Source organism: Rhinopithecus bieti, unplaced genomic scaffold (assembly GCF_001698545.2).
Source record: "Rhinopithecus bieti isolate Rb0 unplaced genomic scaffold, ASM169854v2 scaffold_12155, whole genome shotgun sequence".
In the NCBI taxonomy this organism is placed as follows: Eukaryota; Metazoa; Chordata; class Mammalia; order Primates; family Cercopithecidae; genus Rhinopithecus; species Rhinopithecus bieti.
Genome location: NW_016807423.1, coordinates 3,088,543 through 3,107,851, shown reverse-complemented (window position 1 = coordinate 3,107,851; position 19,309 = coordinate 3,088,543). Strand labels below are relative to the sequence as shown.

Below are 19,309 nucleotides of genomic sequence, written 5' to 3'. Positions count from 1 at the left end.
TGGCGGGCGCCTGTAGTCCCAGCTATGGGAGGCTGAGGCAGGAGAATGGCGTAAACCCGGGAGGCGGAGCTTGCAGTGAGCTGAGATCCGGCCACTGCACTCCAGCCCGGGCGACAGAGTGAGACTCCGTCTCAAAAAAAAAAAAAAGAAAAGAAAAAAGAAAGAAAGAAAAAGAGAGAGAGAGAGAAAGAGGGAGGGAGGGAGGGAGGAAGGAAGGAAGGAAGGAAGGAAGAAAGGAAGGAGAAAGGAAGGAAAGGAAGAAAGAAAAGAGTGGTTTGGGAGGCAGAAAAGTGTGGTTTGGGAGGCAAAGGCAGCCCATCGCAGGCACTCATTAATGCTCATTGAATAAGTGAATAGAATTTTACAGTTATGTGTTGTGTACCATTTAGGTTTCAGTTTTATGTTTCAGTTGCTCTACTGGGCTTTGGGGTGTTTAGCGGTCAAAAAGATAGACAATGTAAATGGCCAGTCATTAGGATAGTCCAGATGAAAGATGATAAGACCTGCCCTGGAAGTGGTGGCAGTGGGTTTGGGATCAAGGGATGGATATGTAGGGTTCTAAGTAGATAGACTCAAAAGAACTTGATGACCAGCAGCACAAGAAAGGATGGACTGGAAAGGTGTAGGAGAATCTCAAGTCAATTCCCAGGTTGCTGGTTTGGAAGACTGGAGGGACAGTAGAGGATAGGGAACAAGGAGAAGGAAGAGGTCTGGGGAAACTAGAAACAATTTAGACATCCAACAACAGTGTTGGTTACATACATTATGGTACATCCATAAGACAAAATTCCTTTTTTTTTTTTTTGAGACAGGGCCTTTCTCTTTCGCCCAGGCTAGAGTGCAGTGGCTCAATCACGGCTCGCTGCAGCCTAGAATTCCTGAACTCAAGCGATCCTCCCACCTCAGCCTCCCAGGTGGCTGGGACCACAGCCGCATGCCCAGCTAATTATTCTATTTCTTGTAAAGACACTGTCTCACTGTATTGCCCAGGTTGGTATTGAATTCCTGGGCTCAAGTAATCCTCCCACTTCATCCTGCCAAAGTGCTGGGATTACAGGCATGAGCCAGCCACCGCACCTGGCCCAAAATTCTTAGAAGATACCATTTTGATAACTATGACATTCTTTTACATAAATGTATCATTTAATGAAACCTCTGTTGTAAACTTTTGGATTTTTTTCTGTTTTTTCACTTTTGTAAGTAATACTGTAATAAAGAGCTTTTTACAAAGGTCTTCATTTTGATTATTTTAGAAGGAAAATTTTGAGGTCATAAGATACAGACAGCTTTGAGGCCTTTAACACACAGATTGTGTTTTAGAAAGGCTGTGCCAGATTTATTCCTGTAACAGTCCAGGAGAATTCTCCCTCAGCAGACTACCACCAGCACCAAGATACAGATACACAAATATACACATACACAGATTTTAGTGGTTAAAAAAATAATAACTTGTTATTTTAATGTGCATTTCTTTGTCATTAGTGAGTTAAAATTTTCCATGCTATATTAACCTTTTGTTTATGTGCTTCACCCATTTTTATGGGGCCTCGTTGATTCTTCATGAGGTTTTAAAATACACATTTCTTACTATTTGTGACAAAATTTTTACCACTTTTTTGCTTCCCTCTCTATACTATCTTGCTTTTTTTTTTTTTTTTTTGAAACAGAGTCTCACTCTGTCATTCACACTGGAGTACAGTGGTGCCATCTCAGCCCACTGCAACCTCCGTCCCCAGGTTCAAGCGATCCTCCCACCTCAGCCTCCCCAAGTAGCTGAGACTACAGGCGCCCACCACCACACCTAGCTAATTTTTGTGTTTTTTGGTAGAGACAGGGTTTCATGGTGTTGGCCAGGCTAGTCTCGAACGCCTGACCTCAAGTGATCTGCGCCCGGCCTCCCAAAGTGCTGGAATGACAGGCTTGAGCCACTGCACCCAACCTTATTTTGCATATATTTTTGATGTGCCAAAGCACTTAAAAATGTTTATAAAGTCAAAATATGTCTTTTTCTTTATTTCTTCCATTGCATTAATGTATAGATAATTCAGTGATAAAATATACATCCAAATTTTTTTCTTTCTCTTTTTTTTTTTAGACAGGGTCTCACTCTGTCACCCAGGCTGGAGTGTGCAGTGGTGCGATGATGATTCCCTGCCGCTGCCGCCTCCAGGGCTCCAGTGTCCTCCCACCTCAGCCTCTGATGGTGTGGGACTACAGGCACACGCCACCATGCTCTGCTCATTTTTGTATTTTCTATAGAGATGGGTTTCTCCATGTTGCCCAAGCTGTTCTTTAACTCCTGGGCTCAAGCAATCCGCCTGCCTCAGCCTCCCAAGGGCTAGGATTACAGGCATGAGCCACCACGCCCAGCCGAAATTTCCCTTTTTTTGCTTTTTAAACATTTACTTATTTTGTGTATGGTGTGAGGAGAGAAAGTAAATAGACCTTCCGAAATGGAAAATTTTCCAATCTCATTTGTTTCTATAACCTATACCTATGTTGACCTGCCTCTAGGCGATCCTGTTTCACTGTTCCTGGTTTTGAATCATATATATCTATCATTGTAATAAGTGCAAACCCATAATATACTGTAATACCTAATTTTTAATTTGAGGGTGTTATGTTTACCTGATAAATCTTTTGGATGGGTTTTTAGATTCCATTTGATAAATCTCAAAACATCCTACTGAGATTTTTTTCTTAGAATTATGTTAAACCTGTACATTAATCTGGGAGGAGCTGGCATTGGAGTCTTCCCATCCAGGAATATGATTTTGTCTTTCCCATTTTTTAAGTCATCTTTTTATATCAGTAAAGGATTATAGTTTTCCTCCTATAGTTCACATATTTCTTACGTTTATTGCTCAATAGTTGACTTTTGTGTTACGATTGCAAATAAGATCTTTTTGTTATATCTGATGACTGTTTCCTATTGCTGCAGTAAATTATTTTATCCATTCTAAGTTTAGTTGATTCTTCTAGGCTTTCTTTCTCTCTTTCCTTCTTTTTTTTTTTTTTTTTTTTTTTTTGTTGTTGTTGTTGTTTGTTTGTTTGTTTGGACAGAGTCTCGCTCTGTCATCCAGGCTAGAGTGCAGTGGTATAATGTCGGCTCACTGCAACTTCCGCCTCCCAGGTTCAAGCAATTCTCCTGCCTCAGCCTCCCAAGTAGCTGAGATTACAGGCACCTGACACCGCGCCTGGCTAATTTTTTGTATTTTTAGTAGAGATGGGCTTTTGCCATGTTGGCCAGGCTGGTCTTGAACTCCTGACCTTAGGTGATCCCCCCGCGCTGGGATTACACGTGTGAGCCACTGCCCTCGACTGATTCTTCTAGGTTTTCTGTGCAAATAACAGTTCGTTTGGAGCCCGTGGTTTGGCAGTGCCTCCAGCCTGCAGGGTTGGTTTGTGACTTCTCCAGTGGTGCTCAGGAGCCCAGTTGTGAAGGGAGAAAAAGAGGATGTATGGGTTGATCCCAAGTTCGGGATTTCCCTAGACTAGGGCACTAGAAGGACAAGGGGCAGAGGACTGCAGCAGTTCGCAAGAGTTATACTTCAGGGTCCAGACAAGGATGGGTGGACGTACTGAACAGTAAGTCAGGGCTGGGGAGCTAAAGGCCTCTGTGTCATGGAGAGGGAGGAAGAGAGAGACTTGGAAGGAGGGGAAGCTGTGCCCCAGAATGGACACTGGGATGTCGGATTTCAGAGGTGATGCCTTTCTAGTACAGTGCAGAGATCCTCAGGTAAGAATGATCCTGTTTTATGGTTAAAGAAACAGGCTTGGAGAGCTTGTTGCCCAGTCACCCGACTCTAGTCAACAGCAGTGTTGGTCTGCTGTGCTCTACTTGCTCACGCTCTGTCTCCATTTTTCAGGTCCACTCTAGAACAGTCGATGGAGAGAGCCAGGAGAGACAGTAGCAAGGGAAGTGGGAGCACAGGAGGGCAGACAGGAGAGAGGGCAGGCTCCTCCCAGTCCCTCAGCTGCTGCAGATAGGGAGTCAGGGCAGCTGCGCTGCTGGGTCTTCTCATTGGCCCAGGAGCCCCCTCAGGCCACAGCAGCACACCCACAGCATCCCACGTCCTGTGCCTGCCCCACAAGCCCCTTCGTATCCTCCTCTGTTACACACTGGAGCACCACCACATACTCTCTTCACCATCATTCCCCTTGTCCCTGTCACACACCCCATTTCCCCCAACACAGATGGGCTTCCTACACCACAGGCCCCGGGTTCCCCATTAAACGCCTTGTGCTTCCACCTCACTGTCCCTACTTGGGGGTCCCTGCCACTCCCCTAGGCTCATCCCTAGCTGTGTGCCTCGTTCAGGCCCGCTTTTGCTGTGTCCACAGAGTGCATCGGATGGCTTCTGGAAATCTGTGGCCACTCGAGTGCCCAAGGAGCCCCCTGAGATTCGAATCCTCAACCCATATTTCATCCAGGAGGCCGCCTTCACCCTCATTGGCCTGCCCTTCAACAATGGCCTCATGGGCCGGGGGGTGAGATATCTGGGCCCCGGGAGAGGGAGGAAGAGAGCTGGGTCAGAAGTGCCTTGGAAGGAAGGGTGGGTGGTGGGTGGGGCAGTGTTTCTGCAAAATAGCTTTCTGGGAAAGAGGGCTCAGTCCTTGGGCGTGGAGGCTAGCTCTAGGGAGCCTGGCTGAAGTCTCAGCTGTCCCAGCCCTCCAGCTGAACTCTGCACACCTTCTCTCCCCCTGCCCCCATCTTCCAGAACATCCCTACCCTTGGCAGTGTGGCAGTGACCATGGCACTACACGGCTGTGACGAGGTGGCAGTTGCAGGATTTGGCTATGACATGAGCACACCCAACGCACCCCTGCACTACTATGAGACCGTTCGCATGGCAGCCATCAAAGAGGTTCGGGGCTGGGTGTGGGGGCAATCCCTGGGTGGGGATGAGGGGGACGTGCATAAATGAGTAGTAAAGGGAGGAGCCAGTGGCTGGTCTGGCTGCCCAGAACTCCCCAGAAGGTCCTGACACCAAGGATCCTATGTGCCCTCTCCACAGCCTCCCACTGAACCCAGGGCCTTCTCCCTGAACTTTCCTTCCAGGGGACTCTCCCTGCCCTGGTCCTGTACCTCCCTCCCCCTCGCTGCATTCCCCAGCCAGGAACACTTGTCTAGCACCAGCTCAGCCATCCTCTCTACTGCAGTTCCTGCCTTCCCCCAGAGGACGCCACTGCCCCTGAAAAAACCCACAACTAAACACTGCCTCTGGGTCTCAGGACTTCTCCATATCTCTTCCACCCTTCCCCACAGCTAAGCACTGAAGCTCTTCATACCCAGAATTGCTTCCCAAGCATCTGTATATAGGGTACATTACAGGTCTCCAGCCTGTCAGCCAGCCTCTTCTGGCATTTCTCCCTCCCTAGCCAAGACCCTATGTGAAAAATCTGAACTCTCTTGCCACACTTCCGCCTTGACCACCAGCCTTCCACTGATCCCAGCCTGAAACCTGGAAATCTTGGGCCAGTGCTTCAACAGCTTCTCTGCTGCTACATCTGGGTGATGGGAGGTTGTTGGAGGGAACCTCCCATCTGTGCAGATTCCTATTTCTGTAAGTCTGGGGGCTCTGGTCTCAGCCCTCATTCCTGCTTGTCAGTCTTCTTACCTATCCTTCTCCATCATCCCCTCCACTATTCCAGAGCCTTCCATGCCCCTAAAAGCTGCTCCCTCCTCCAGTGAAGAAACTGAAGCCACAGAGAGGACCCTGCACTGCACTCCCATCTGGCCCTTCAGCCCTCGCGGCCTGGCTCCCCTCACACCTGACCCAGCTCCCACCAAGGCTACCACCTCAAGGTGGCCAATTCCGGCGGACACAACATCATCTTTCTGATCCCTCAGAAACACCTTTTGTGTTGGCCACTCCTTCCTCTTTGAGCTTCTGAGTCAGTAATTTCCAGTGTTCCTTTTATCTCACTCACCATTCACGCACATTCTCTTTCTCAGCATCATCGATTCTGATCTACGCCTTAAAATTCATCATGGCTGGGCGCAGTGGCTCATGCCTATCATCCCAGAGCTTTGGGAGGCCAAGACAAGGGTGTTGCTTGAGCCCAGGAGTTTTCAGAGCAGCCTGGGCAACGTGGTGAAACCCCACCTCTACTAAAAATAGGAAAAACTGGCTGGGCGCGGTGGCACACGCCGGTAATCCCAGCACTTTGGGAGGCCAAGGCGGGTGGATCACCTGAGGTCAGGAGTTCAAGACAAGCCTGGCCAATATGGGGAAACCCTGTCTCTACTAAAAATACAAAAATTAGCCGGGCATGGTGGTGGGCGCCTGTAATCCCATCAACTCAGGAGGCTGAGGCAGAAGAATCGCTTGAACCCAGGAGGCCGAGGTTACGGTGAGCTGAGATCACACCACTGCACTTCAGCCTGGGCAACAAAATGAGACTCCGTCTCAAGAAAGAAAAATAGGAGGCAAGGCACGGTGGCTCATGCCTGTAATCCCAGCACTTTGAGAGGTCGAGGCGGGTGGATCACCTAAGGTCAGGAGTTTGAGACCAGCCTGGCCACTATGGTGAAGCTCCATCTGTACTAAAAATACAAAAATTAGCCAGACATGGTGGCGGACAACTGTAGTCCCAGCTACTTGGGAGACTGAGACAGGAGAATTGCTTGAACCTGGGAGGCGGAGGTTGCAGTGAGCCAAGATCGTACCACTGCATTCCAGCCTGGGTGACCGAGAAAGACTGTCTTAAAAGAAAAAAAAAGGTCGGGCGCAGTGGCTCACACCTGTAATCCCAGCACTTTGGGAGGCCGAGGTGGGCGGATCACGAGGTCAAAGGATGGAGACCATCCTGGCTAACGCGGTGAAACCCCATCTCTACTAAAAACACAAAAAGCCAGGTGTGGTGGTGGGCGCCTGTAATCCTCGCTGAGGCAGGAGAATGGCCTGAACCCAGGAGGCGGAGCTTGCAGTGAGCCGAGATCGCGCCACTGCATTCTAGCCTGGTGACAGAGTGAGACTCTGTCTCAAAAAAAAAAAAAAAAAGAAAAAAGAAAGGAAAAGTTGTATGGGAGTGCTGGTGTGCGCATGTAGTCCCTGCTACTTGGGAGACTGAGGTGGGATGATCACTTGAGCCCAGGGAGTCGAGGCTGCAGTGAGCCGTGATTGCGCCACTGCACTCCAGTCTGGGTGACACTAAGACCCTGTCTCAAAAAAAAAAAAGCACTAGCCAAGACTCCATCTCAGACAGCCTTCTCTTCTCACTCTGCATGTTCTCTGGGAGATTTACATCCCTGTCCATGTCTTCAGGTACCATCTATATTGTATAAGACTTTTTTGGTTCTTAGCCCCTTCAGACTGCTATAACAGAATACCATAGTCTGGGTGGCTTTTAAACAACAGACATTCATTTCCCACAGTCCTGGAGGCTGGGAAGTGCAAGATGAAGGTGTGGGAAGATTCAGTATCTGGTCAGGACTCACCAGAGAGGTAGTTCATAGACAGCTGTCTTCTCACTTTCCCTGCATGATGGAAGAGGCAAGGCAGCTCACCTGAGTCTCTCTCTTTTCTTTTTGAGACAGGGTTTCACTCTGTTGCACAAGCTGGAGTGCAGTGGTGTGATCATAGCTCACTGCAGCCACAAGCCCCTGGGCTCAAGTGATCCTCCCACCTCAGCCTCCTTAGTAGCAGACTGCAGGTGTGTGCCATCATACCTGGCTAATTTTTTTTATTTTTTATAGAGATGAGGTCTTGTTATGTTGCCCAAGCTGGTCTTGAACTCCTGGCCGCAAGCGATCCTCCTGCCTTGGCCTCTCAAAGTGCTGGGATTACAGGCATGAGTCACTGTGCCTGGCCCTGACTCTTATAAGGGCACTAATCCCATTCATGAGAACTCTGCCCTCATGACCTGATCACCTCCCCAAAGGCCCCCACCTCCAAATTCCATTACATTGGGGGTTAGGTTTCAGTATATGAATTCGTGGGGAGGACATAAGCATTCACTCTACAGCAGGTTTATTCCAACTACCTCAAGTGATTGGGAGTTATTTCAAGGATATACAAGGCACTTGGAAATCTCATAGGAAGCTAGAAACAGCCTTCCACCTGGGCCTCCTGCTGTCTGGGATATGGTTCAGGAGTGAGAAGCTCATTCTGGGTCTGGGACATTCTAGAACTGCCTCACCATCACCATGGCCCCAAAAATCTTCCATCTCTGCCATGCTTCACGTGCCTTCTTGCTGCTTTGTCCCCACCCACTTCAGATTGCACTCACAGCTTTTATCAGCCTCCTGGCTTCTATGTTTTCTTATATCTTTGGTCTTTTACAAAGGCCTTTTATGTAAACTTTATGTAAAGTTGTATGCAGAGGGTGAGAGCCATAGACATGTGCAATGGCCAAATCGTAATGGGCTTTCTATGCCATGGAAGGAGTTTGCACTTTATTTAGAAGGCAGTAGGGAGCCATGGGTGAGTCTGAGGCCTTACATTAGCATGTAGTGGATCACTGTGGCTGCAGAATGAAGGAGAGGGGGCAAGGCAGGACAGAACCTAGTTGGGAGTTGCTGCACTTTGGGCAAGAGATGGTGACTCCTGAACCAGATCTTTGGCTGAGACAATAAGGAGAGAGGTGATGAGGGAGGCGATGATCCAGATCTTTGGCTAAGGCGATTAGTCAGAGGCCAGAAGTCCAGGCTGGAAGTATAATGAGATGAGACAGAGGCAAGAAATAGGATTTTAACTCAGTAGGACCTAGGGATTGCCTTGATGTAGGAATGAGGTAAGACACTGCCTTCCCTGCAGCCCTCTCTGATGGAGTCTTTTCACTTGCTTCCACCTGCCATATCTCTGTTGTCCCTCCATTACATGTAAAACTTCACTGGCTGTGAGGCTCCCAGCATTGGTTGCACCACACTCCATGCAGAGTGCTTAAGAGTGTAGCTTCGGGCTGGGCGCGGTGGCTCAAACCTGTAATCCCAGCACTTTGGGAGGCCAAGACGGGCGGATCACGAGGTCAGGAGATCGAGACCATCCTGGCTAACACGGTGAAACCCCGTCTCTACTAAAAATACAAATTAGCCAGTGGTGGCGGGTGCCTGTAATATCAGCCACTTGGGAGGCTGAGGCAAGAGAATTGCTTGAACCTGGGAGGTGGAGGTTTCAGTGAGCCGAGATCACACCACTGCACTCCAGCCTGGGCAACAAGAGTGAAACTCCATCTCAAAAACAAAACCCAAAACAAAACAAAACAAAAAACTTCATTCATTTTCTCTAAAAGATAAGGACAATTTTAAAATTATTACACCTAAAAACATGAACAGTAATTCCTTAATATCATCAAATATCCAGTCCTCTGCTGACCTTTTAGCCCTCAGTGACTCCTAATGGGTGCTGTTGACCCTGACCCATCAAATTGGTTACTACTTCTCCAGAGGAGTGATGAGGATGAGGGAGAAGTAAAGAGGCAAACGAGTTTCCACATCTGCTTGAATCCTGGCCCTGCCATTCCTCCAAGCCTCGCTGTTTTCCCTGTCAAACCTGATTTCATTCAACAAATATTGAGGCACCTATTCTGTGCCTAACAGTCCCTACCCTCAAAGAGAGACAGTGAGCCAGGTGTTTACATCTTCAAAGAATGGGGATGAGTCACCCAGGGGTCCACAATGAGGAGGGGCAAGTGCAGATGGCAGAGTATGATGACAGGAGCCTTGAAGGGGCTGGAGGGCTTTAGGGAGTCTGGAGGGACGATGGGGTGTAAGGAAGACCCTGCCTTTAGAGGCTGTGGACTGTGGAATGTGAGGGAAGAAACGGTCAGCACTGGAGAGGGAGTCTGGGGGCACTGTCGTTCGGGGCAGCTGGGTTTGTGGTTAGCACAAGAGGTTGAAGGGAATGCTGAGAAGAGGAATACTGGGAATTGGGCTGATGACTGCCTGAGTTTCAGATGTAAAAGATTTGGAAGGTGGAGAGGGTTGACTGGATCAGAATAAGGGCTAGACAGAGCCATAAGTTATTTTTTAAAAATTCATTTATTTATTATTTTTCAAAAGATGGGGTCTGGATATGTTGCCCAGGTGGACTAAGCTCAAATGATCCTCCTGTCTCAGCCTCCCAAGTAGTTGGGACTACAGGCACAGGGCATTGCATCCAGGTCACGTCTCAGCACCAGTAAATAGTGGCTGACCAACATGGTGAAACCCCCATCTCTACTAAAAATACAAAATTAGCTGGGCGTGGTGGCACACACCTGTAGTCCCAGCTACTTAGGTGGCTGAGGCAGGAGAATCACTTGAACCTGGGAGGCAGAGGTTGCAGTGAGCTGAGATCACGCTGCTGCACTCCAGCCTGGGCAACAAGAGTGAAACTCTGTCTCAAAAAATAAATAAACAAATAAATAAATAATAAACAGTTATGGCGAAGCTCAGTGCTGACAAACGCAACAGAGAGGTCACTTGGGGACAAATTCTGATAAGGCTGTTGTCATTCATCCATTCATTCAATCAAGCCTTTTTCATCAAAGTTTTCTGGTGAGAGTCCTGGGGTTAGGAAAGGACCCTATCCTGCGTACAGTCTTCCCCAGAAGCCTCTTCTAGTAATTTTGAAATATGTGACATTATTATTAACTATAGTCAAATGTGCTCACCATAAAAAATTAGTAAGTAGGTAAGGTTGGCTTGATTTAATTATTTCACAATGTATACATCTATCAAAACGTCACATTCTTCCCCAAAAATACACAATTGTTCTTTCAATTAAAATTATTTTAATTATTATTATTATTTTTTTTTTTTGAGACAGAATTTCTCTCTGTTGCCCAGGCTGGAGTGCAGTGGCACGATCTCAGCTGACTGCAACATCTGCTTCCCGGGTTCAAGCGATTCTCCTGCCTCAGCCTCCTGAGTAGCTGGGATTACAGGCGCTACCATCACACCTGGCCAACTTTTGTATTTTTAGTAGAGACGGGGTTTCTCCATGTTGGTCAGGCTGGTTTGAACTCCTGACCTCGTGATCCGCCCGTCTCAACCTCCCAAAGTGCTGGGATTACAGGCGTGAGCCACCACGCCCGGCCTATTTTTAATTTTCTAAAAAAGATTCCCCATCTCTCTGCAGGCCCCATGGCTCCTCTGATCTGGGAGGCAGGATTTCATCCGCCACCCCCAGGCCTGGAGAGTAGATTGCATCAGGCCAGCGAGTGACTCAGCCACCCCTTGCTATTGGACTTCAATGACTCACACTGCCTGCCCGCAGGGTGTCTATAACCTAGGTGCTTCCTGACAGGAAGTGGCTTGAAGTCTGTGGGAACAAGGTCCTTCCGCCAGCCCTGAGGAGGGAGGTTGGGAAGCCTAACGGTTTTCCTTGGACAAGGAAAGGGGTATGAAGGTTCTTTTTTCCCTGCCTTGGGAAGGGAGGAGGATGAGCTGTGGCACTCCTAGAGCAGGGTCATCATTACCTTGTAGACACAACTGATTACCAGTATCCACCTTCAGATTTCCACGGTCACAGAGTATTGGAGAGTGGTGACTGGAAGAGGGCACCGAGCCCCAGAAGGGGCAGTAAAGGTTTGAGCATGGGCCGGGCGCAGTGGCTCAAGCCTGTAATCCCAGCACTTTGGGAGGCCGAGACGGGCGGATCATGAGGTCAGGAGATCAAGACCATCCTGGCTAACACGGTGAAACCCCGTCTCTACTAAAATACAAAAAACTAGCCGGGCGAGGTGGCGGCGCCTGTAGTCCCAGCTACTCGGGAGGCTGAGGCAGGAGAATGGCGTGAACCCGGCAGGCGGAGCTTGCAGTGAGCTGAGATCTGGCCACTGCACTCCAGCCTGGGTGACAGAGCGAGACTCCGTCTCAAAAAAAAAAAAAAGGTTTGAGCAAAGGCTCCACTGATCACTTCATCTCTCATTTCAGTCCTGGACGCACAATATCCAGCGAGAAAAAGAGTTTCTGCGGAAGCTGGTGAAAGCTCGCGTCATCACTGATCTAAGCAGTGGCATCTGAGTGGGTCCAGCACATCGCCATAGAGGCCCAGGCACCACCAGGAGCAGCAGCAGCCAGCACCACCTACACAGGGGTCTTCAGACACAGAGAAGGACAGTGCCAAGGGCCCCAGAGGCAGCAAGGCCTTGGTGGAGCAGCCAGAGCTGTGCCTGCTCAGCAGCCAGTCTCAGAGACCAGCACTCAGCCTCATTCAGCATGGGTCCTTGATGCCAGACGGCCAGCAGGCTCCTGGCCGTGCCCAGCAGACCCAGCATGCAGGCAGTGGGACACTGGGCAGCAAGGCTGCTGCCAGAATCACTTCTCCAATCAGTGTTTGGTGTATTATCATTTTGTGAATTTGGGTAGGGGGGAGGGTAGGGATAATTTATTTTTAAATAAGGTTGGAGATCTCAAGTTGGGTCCACTTGCCATGCAGGAAGAGGCCCACTAGAGGGCCCATCAGGCAGTGTTACCAGTTAGCTCCCTGTGGGGCAGGAGTGCCATGACCAGCCTGTACCTTGCTCTGGGGCTACAGGGTGGTGGGCAGGATCTCAAGCCAGCCCCCTCCAGCTCATAACACTGTTTGGCCTTTCTTGGGGAGAAGATGGGGTATTCCCACTCACCAGCCCTAGCTGTCCCATAGGGAAACCCTGGAGCCGTCCCTTTGGAGCCAACAAGACCGCCCCAGGGCTACAGCAGAACTTTAAAGCTCAGGAGGGTGATGCCTGGCTCGGCCTGCTGGGAAGAGCTCCCCTCCACAGCCGCAGCTGATCCACAGGACTACCGCAGGCCTGGACTCACCAACTTGCCACATGTTCTAGGTTTCAGCAACAAGACGGCCAGGTGGTTGGGTTCTGCCTTTAGTCTGGACCAGAGGGAAGTGAGGCCCAAGGACCTTACCCAAGCTGTGGCAGCCATCCCAGGCCACCCCGTGGAAGCAATAAAGCTCTTCCCTGAGCCTGGTCTCTTTGCCTTCTCTGACTTTCCTGGAAGAAACAGGAACCTAAAGCCTCAGCAACTACACCAAAACCTCGGGCCCTCTCTCCAGTCCACAGAGTCCTGGGTCCCTTTCACTTCTTGTGTCAATGCAGGACCTAGGTAGCCATCCAGAGGCCTCTGGGGCATCTGCTGTATCCTCTTTGCTTTGAGACCAGAGGTTTCAGGGCACGCTCTTAGAGGAGACAGAGGCACAGGACTGGAGCCCTAGGACATTGCCTTGGGGTTGCCAGAGTCCCACCTCCGGAAGGACATATTCCTGCAAGCACAGGAAAGATGTACTGCTGAGCCCCTGCAGCAAGCAGAGGCTCACTGACCTACCCTACTACCGACACCCTGGCCCTCTGGGAAGGACATGCCCCACCCCCATCATTAGCACAGAGGCACACCCTCTCCCTTCAGCCCCCCTCTAGGCATCCTCTGTCATACTTTAGAAAAGAGGTCACCTCACCTTAAGAGTCCTAGAGTCCGATCTCTCTCTTCCCGAGCATCCCCAGGCAGGCCTGAGAATGGACAGACCAGACTGTCGCCTGCACTTGAGGCCATGAAGTGAGCTTCCTATCACACTGCCACTGGCAGGCAGTAAGTGGGGTAGCTGGCCCCTGCACCTCTCTCTTGCCCACCCCAATCTAAGAGTCCAGGCAGCCCTGGATTGCCCTCCCACTGGTGAGCCCTAAGGCTGCAGTCCTGGCCATCCCAGGGACCAGCAGCCTCCCACATGCTCCTTCCCACTGTGGCTGGCCTTAGGCAGAAGCAGCGGGTAAGGGAGGCCCTGACTGAGGGACAGGTCAACCCAGAAACCTCCTCCATATTCTACTGGAAATAAGGCCACTGCCATGCACATGTTCCTGCCTGGATGGTGCCCCATGGAGTTGCACAGGGCATAGGCTGAATGCCCATAAGAGGTATCGCTGGCTGAAAAAGCCCCAAGGCAGGTGCCCCAACCGAGCAGCCGGTTGTGGGAGGTGACAGAGCAGACTTCTCCCTGCTTGGCCTCCCATCCCAGGGGGCTCCTGGCACACCTGCAGCAGCCCCACCACCTCCAGCAGCAGTTCTCTGTGGTCTGACTTCTAGTCCTCACCACTGCAGGAAACTACTTTCAAACAAGCTATGGTTCTAAGCCCTGGCCATGCACCAGAATCACCTGTGCAATTTGAAAATTGCACATGTCCACCCGGAAAGTCTGATTCCGGTCTAGGTTGAGGCCCGGGTGGGTAGGTTTTAAAGGTCCTCAGTAGTTCTGAAGCATAGCCAGGGTACAGCCAGTCCACACTCATCCCCAGTACTCTCATCCCTTCCAATTGCCAGTTGGTTGGCAATTCCCAAATTACCTTTGACAGCGCAGCTCCCTGTGCTTCCCTCCAGGCTACAAATTCACCTGCTTCCTGAACATTTCCACTTGGATAATCCACAGGCCCTTCCAACTCAACATGTCCAACACTGAACTCATGAGCCCCTGCCTTTCCTCCCAGGAGCCGGGATGTACCCCTCCCCCAAGTCACCCTGCCAAAGGCACACTTTTGCAGGGCCTACCTACCTCCTCAGCCTGTCCAGTCAGGCACCAACAAATTTTCAAAATTGCGTGTTCCAGATCGGGGCCTGGCAGCCCCACGCTTCCCTCACGCCCTGCATCAGACCTCCTATTTCCGCAGTCAGCCTCCACCTTTCTCTCCAACCCCATCCTCTTTACTACAGCCAGAGTCATCCACAAAAATATCTGTCTGATCACACCATTCTGCTCAAAACCCTCCCATGGTCCCCAGTGTTAGGATCTTTCCATCCATGTTACTCACCCAGCCCTCACCCCACTTGCCAAATTGCCATAATTAGGCATCTGAAATGCTGCCCTCCAGCTACCTACTTCAAGCCTCAGCTCGGATGTTCCTCTTCTGTGACCCCTGCCTTCAGCCCTCAGTACACACTTCTGCCAACACTGCCCTTGCTGTGCCCCAGTGACCGCCGTGTTTGCAAGAGTGTCCATACTCCAAGCCCTAAGCAGCACAGGAGGTGAGCTGTGCGGAGACTAGAGCAGAGTCAAACCCTGAAAGCTTCTGCGCAGAGGCTTAGCAACCCAAGGAGGCAGGTGAACTGGCCGCTGAGAGAAGAATCGGGTGGAGCAGAGAGCAGTTGCTGCAGGGCAGACAGCCAGGACCCCCAAATCTGCACGCACCAGCAGTCAGCCGCCGCATGCAGGGACCGGCCTTCCTCTTGCTCCCCGCCCTCACTCACTTTCTCCCGCCCTCGGCCCGGCCTCCCGGCTCTCTACTTCGCGTGTCTACAAACTCAACTCCCAGTTTCCCTGCCTCTCCACCGCTCGAGTTCTCCACTCTCCATATCCGAGGGGCCCCTCCTAGCATCTACCCCCCTCCCAACCTAGGGGGACCTAGCCAAGCTAGGGGGGGACTGGATCCGACGGGTGGAGCAGCCAGGTGAGCCCCGAAAGGTGGGGCGGGGCAGGGGCGCTCCCAGCCCCACCCCAGGATCTGGTGACGCCGGGGCTGGAATTTGACACCGGACGGCTGCGGTGGCGGGCATGAGGCTGCTGAGGGATGGAGTTGGGCCCGGCCTCCAGACAAGGCCCGCGGGCTCCGCCAGCAGCAGGTCCCTTGGGCCCCAGCCCTCCCTGCCACCCGGACCTGGAGCCCCACACCCGAGGTAAGCCAGCCCACTTGCCTGTTTCTGGTGCCAGCCCTGGATGGACGCTCCTGGGCTGGGGGAGTGGACAGGACCACCCCCCTGATCTCGTTTCTTGCATCCTCCCTCTCTTGGGCCCTCGGCACAGTTCTCTGCCCCTCCCAGCCCCTCAGTCCCTCTTGTCGCTTGTTGCACTGTGCTGGCCTTGCCGGCCCACTGTAATGTGAGGCTCCCGCTGCCGCTACAGGGAGCAGACTGGCTGCCAAGGCCACACTTTTGGCTAAAAGAGGCACTGCGAGGTGCACAGTCCTGGGCATGCGCCGTTTGAGCTTCGGGGGAAAGCCCAGCACTGGTCCCCGGAAAGGTACCTAGAAGAACACGGTGCAGGACCCCGTGGTGAGTAGCGGGCTGGTGGATGGGGAGGCAAGGGCTAGAGAACCAAATGGCCCTAGACCACAAGGAGGTAGGAGGCAGGGCCTGAGCTGCCCTCAAGATACCTGCTCCCGGGCTCCCCCTAGCGCAGAGGGCTCCTAAGGCTGCCCTGCCTGCCTTTCCCTCCATCACGGAGAGCAGTCACTGGCCTGGCCTGGAGGCCCTGATTCCACTTAGCCAAGAGTCACACATCAGGACCTGGAGGACCACCCCAGGAAGGCCTGGGGGTCTGTTCCACAGGTGTGCAGGCATTCTGTGTGCTAGAGGATGGGGATGAGGGTGGCAGCTGGGACCCAAAAGGAGGTTGGCTAATGAGGACTTATGAAGGCTCTGGAGCCCCAAAAGGGTGTTTGGGAGTGCCGGAAGTGGGAGCTCAGGAGCGGCTGGCTGGAATCAGGAACGATGGCTCAAGGGGGAAACTTCTAGGAGCATGACTAGACTGCCAGATCCATAGGAGGCTGGGAGGGGGACAGCCCTAGACCAGCTCTCAGGGTAGCTCAGCTCTCAGAGACCAGGCTGATATGGAAGCCTAGCTGGCCCTCCTGGGAGTGGCTCAGGCCTGAGTGTAGCTGAGGGGATGGAAGAGCCCACCCTGCTTGGGCTTGGCAGGCTCTGCCCCCTGGTGGCCACAGGAAGCCATGGCCCAGGCCCCATGTTTTCCGAGGGTCCCGGCTCTGTGATCATCGGGGGACCCCTATGGTCAGAGGAGAGAACTCAGGTGGCTCTGGGTCCAGAACACAGTTCACAGAGGGGCAAGGTGAAGCAGCTCGGGGTGGGCAGCACAGCTTGAGGCTTGGGGCTCACTGTCATTAGATAACTCTTAGAGTGACCAACTAGCACCCTAATTCTTCTCCAGGCCTCAGCTTCCTTTCTGGCAGCCTGGGGTGAAGGCCTTTGTAGGACCAAGTGTGTCCAGCTACAACTCCCTCCAGCCACTTCCAGCATCTCCAGCCCTACAGCACAGAGCGGGAAGGTTCTGGGAAAAGAGGACCCCTCTCTCCCCTCTAGCTGTGTGACCTTGTAACCTTAGACAACCTCTGAGCTTCTCTGAGCCTTGTTTGCTCATCTGGAAAAAGGGGATTAAACCATTGACCTCATGGAGTTGTGAAACCATAGCCGCCAAGCACCTAACACATAGTAAAGTTCCCAGTGCAGCTACTTCTGCTGAGTTGAGTTCAGCTGTCCAGGCCCCTTGTTCCTCACCTGGAGAAACTGGGGTGGCAGGACGACCTCCCAAAAGATAACTCATCTCTTAATTTGCAAGCTGCCTCAAGAGGAGGGTGGGGGAACAGCTCAACAAAGGCTGATGGGCGCTCCTGGTGTTGATAGAGATGGAACTTGGACTTGGAGGCCTCTCCGCGCTGTCCCACTGCCCCTGGCCTAGGCGGCAGGTGAGTGCTTCTCCCAGTGACTCCTACCTGATGCTGAGGAAAGGCAGCTTGACTGGCGAGGGAGAGCAGGGCTTGGCTTGCGCAGCGGTTAGGTGTGGGAGGGGAAATGGTCAGGGAGGGACCAGGTGAATGGGAGGAGGAGCGGGACTTCTCTGAATGGTCGGTGCACGCAGGTGATTCCTCCCCTGGGCTCCCAGAGGCAGCAAACCCATTATACTGGAACCTAGGCCCTTCCTGAGCTTCCCCTCCACACAGCTAGGAGCCCATCCCCGGCCTGATCTCAGCCCAAGGCCAGCCCCTCCTTGAGGTCCTCCCTCCCCAAGCCCACCTGGGCGCCCTCTTTCTCCCTGAGACTCCACTTGGTCTCTCCGCGCAGCCTGCCCTGTGGCCCACCCTGGCCGCTCTGGCTCTGCTGATCAGCGTCGCAGAGGCCTCCCTGGGACCCGCGCCCCCCAGCCCTGCCCCCCGCGAAGGCCCCGCGCCTGTCTTGGCGCCCCCTGCCGGCCACCTGCCGGGTAGGTGAGAGGGCGATGGGGCGGGAGGGGCTGGCCCGGGACACCGCGCGTGACTGGGTCTCATTCCAGGGGGAAGCACGGCCCGCTGGTGCAGTGGAAGAGCCCGGCGGCCGCCGCCGCAGCCTTCCTCGTCCCGCGCCGCGCCGCCCGCGCCCCATCTGTCCTCCCGCGGAGCCGCGCAGCGCGGGGCTGGGGGCCCGGGCAGCCGCCCTCGGCGCGGCGGGCGCGGGGCTGCCGCTGGCTCGCAGCTGGTGCCGGTGCGCGCGCTCGGCCTGGCCTGGGCCACCGCTCCGACGAGCTGGTGCGTTTCCGCTTCTGCAGCGGCTCCTGCCGCCGCGCGCGCTCTCCGCACGACCTCAGCCTGGCCAGCCTACTGGGCGCCGGGGCTCTCCGACCGCCCCCGGGCTCCCGGCCCATCAGCCAGCCCTGCTGCCGACCCACGCGCTACGAAGCGGTCTCCTTCATGGACGTCAATAGCACCTGGAGAACCGTGGACCGTCTCTCGGCCACCGCCTGCGGCTGCCTGGGCTGAGGGCTCACTCCAGGGCTTTGCATACTGGACCCTTACCGATGGCTCTTCCTGCCTGGGACTCTCCCGCAGAGTCTCACTAGCCAGCGGCCTCAGCCAGGGACGGAGGCCTCAGAGCTGAGAGGCCCCTGCCGGCGAGTGATGGACATCATCCCTGGACAGGTGGAGGGACAACTGACTAGCAGCCCCAGAGCCCTCACCCTGCCATCCCAGCCTAAAAGGCACCAGAGACCTCAGTTATGGAGCCCTTCGGACCCACTTCTCACAGACTCTGGCACTGGCCAGGCCTCGAACCTGGAACTCCTCCTCTGATGAACCCTACAGTGGCTGAGGCATCAGCCCCTGCCCAGGCACTTTGGGGACAGCCTTTGAAGGACACATATTGCAGTTGCTTGGTTGAAAGCGCCTGTGCTGGAACTGGCCTGTACTCACTCACGGGAGCTGGCCCCTATTTATTATTTCTAAGTTATTTATTTACTTCTGTGGCTTGTCAGATCCTTTTCCTGGGCAGTGGGGGGCTAGGGAGAAGAGGCTAGATGGAGATTATGCCTTGCTGATCGCATTCACACACCTCAGGCTGACTCAGAAATCACAGACCTGACCTGGTTCTCCGGCCCCCACCCAGCAGCTCCGGGATGGGAGGCATGGAACACAGGCAGGGGCAGGGCAGGCAGCAAGGGTGCAGTCACTAGTCCTGGCAGGCTGCTCACTTGGGCCTGGACTTACCTCTGAGGAAAGAGATTGCAGTCTTCTGTGGAGAAAGCCCTGTCTATGTGACCTGTGGCATCTCTGAGGCCCCCGCTTAGTGTAAAGACACAGAAGCACCCATTGTCCCACCCCACAGTCATTAATCAGTGTCTTACCATCCAGGGAATTGTCT

The 19,309-nt window shown here is 53.0% G+C and overlaps 2 protein-coding genes across 11 annotated transcripts in view; both read left to right on the top strand.

Moving 5' to 3' along the window:
• ST3GAL3 (ST3 beta-galactoside alpha-2,3-sialyltransferase 3) overlaps positions 1 to 12,890 on the top strand; it is a 243,850-nt gene extending 230,960 nt beyond the window's left edge. For 2 of the 10 annotated variants that reach the window (XM_017881891.1, XM_017881892.1), the window contains 3 exons: positions 4,345 to 4,491; positions 4,722 to 4,868; positions 11,864 to 12,890. In XM_017881891.1, the coding sequence (XP_017737380.1) occupies positions 4,345 to 4,491; positions 4,722 to 4,868; positions 11,864 to 11,953 (384 nt within the window). In that variant the 3' untranslated portion in view covers positions 11,954 to 12,890. The other 8 variants (XM_017881901.1, XM_017881894.1, XM_017881893.1 and 5 more) reach the window with 7 other exon arrangements.
• A 2,314-nt stretch (positions 12,891 to 15,204) lies between these two features.
• On the top strand, positions 15,205 to 18,907 carry ARTN (artemin). Its single transcript, XM_017881693.1, is given in 6 exon segments — positions 15,205 to 15,583; positions 15,810 to 15,958; positions 17,324 to 17,385; positions 17,762 to 17,900; positions 17,970 to 18,172; positions 18,175 to 18,907. Coding segments are annotated over 4 exon segments (660 nt in total). The 5' UTR covers positions 15,205 to 15,583; positions 15,810 to 15,958; positions 17,324 to 17,325; the 3' UTR covers positions 18,433 to 18,907.
• Positions 18,908 to 19,309: the final 402 nt, after the last annotated feature.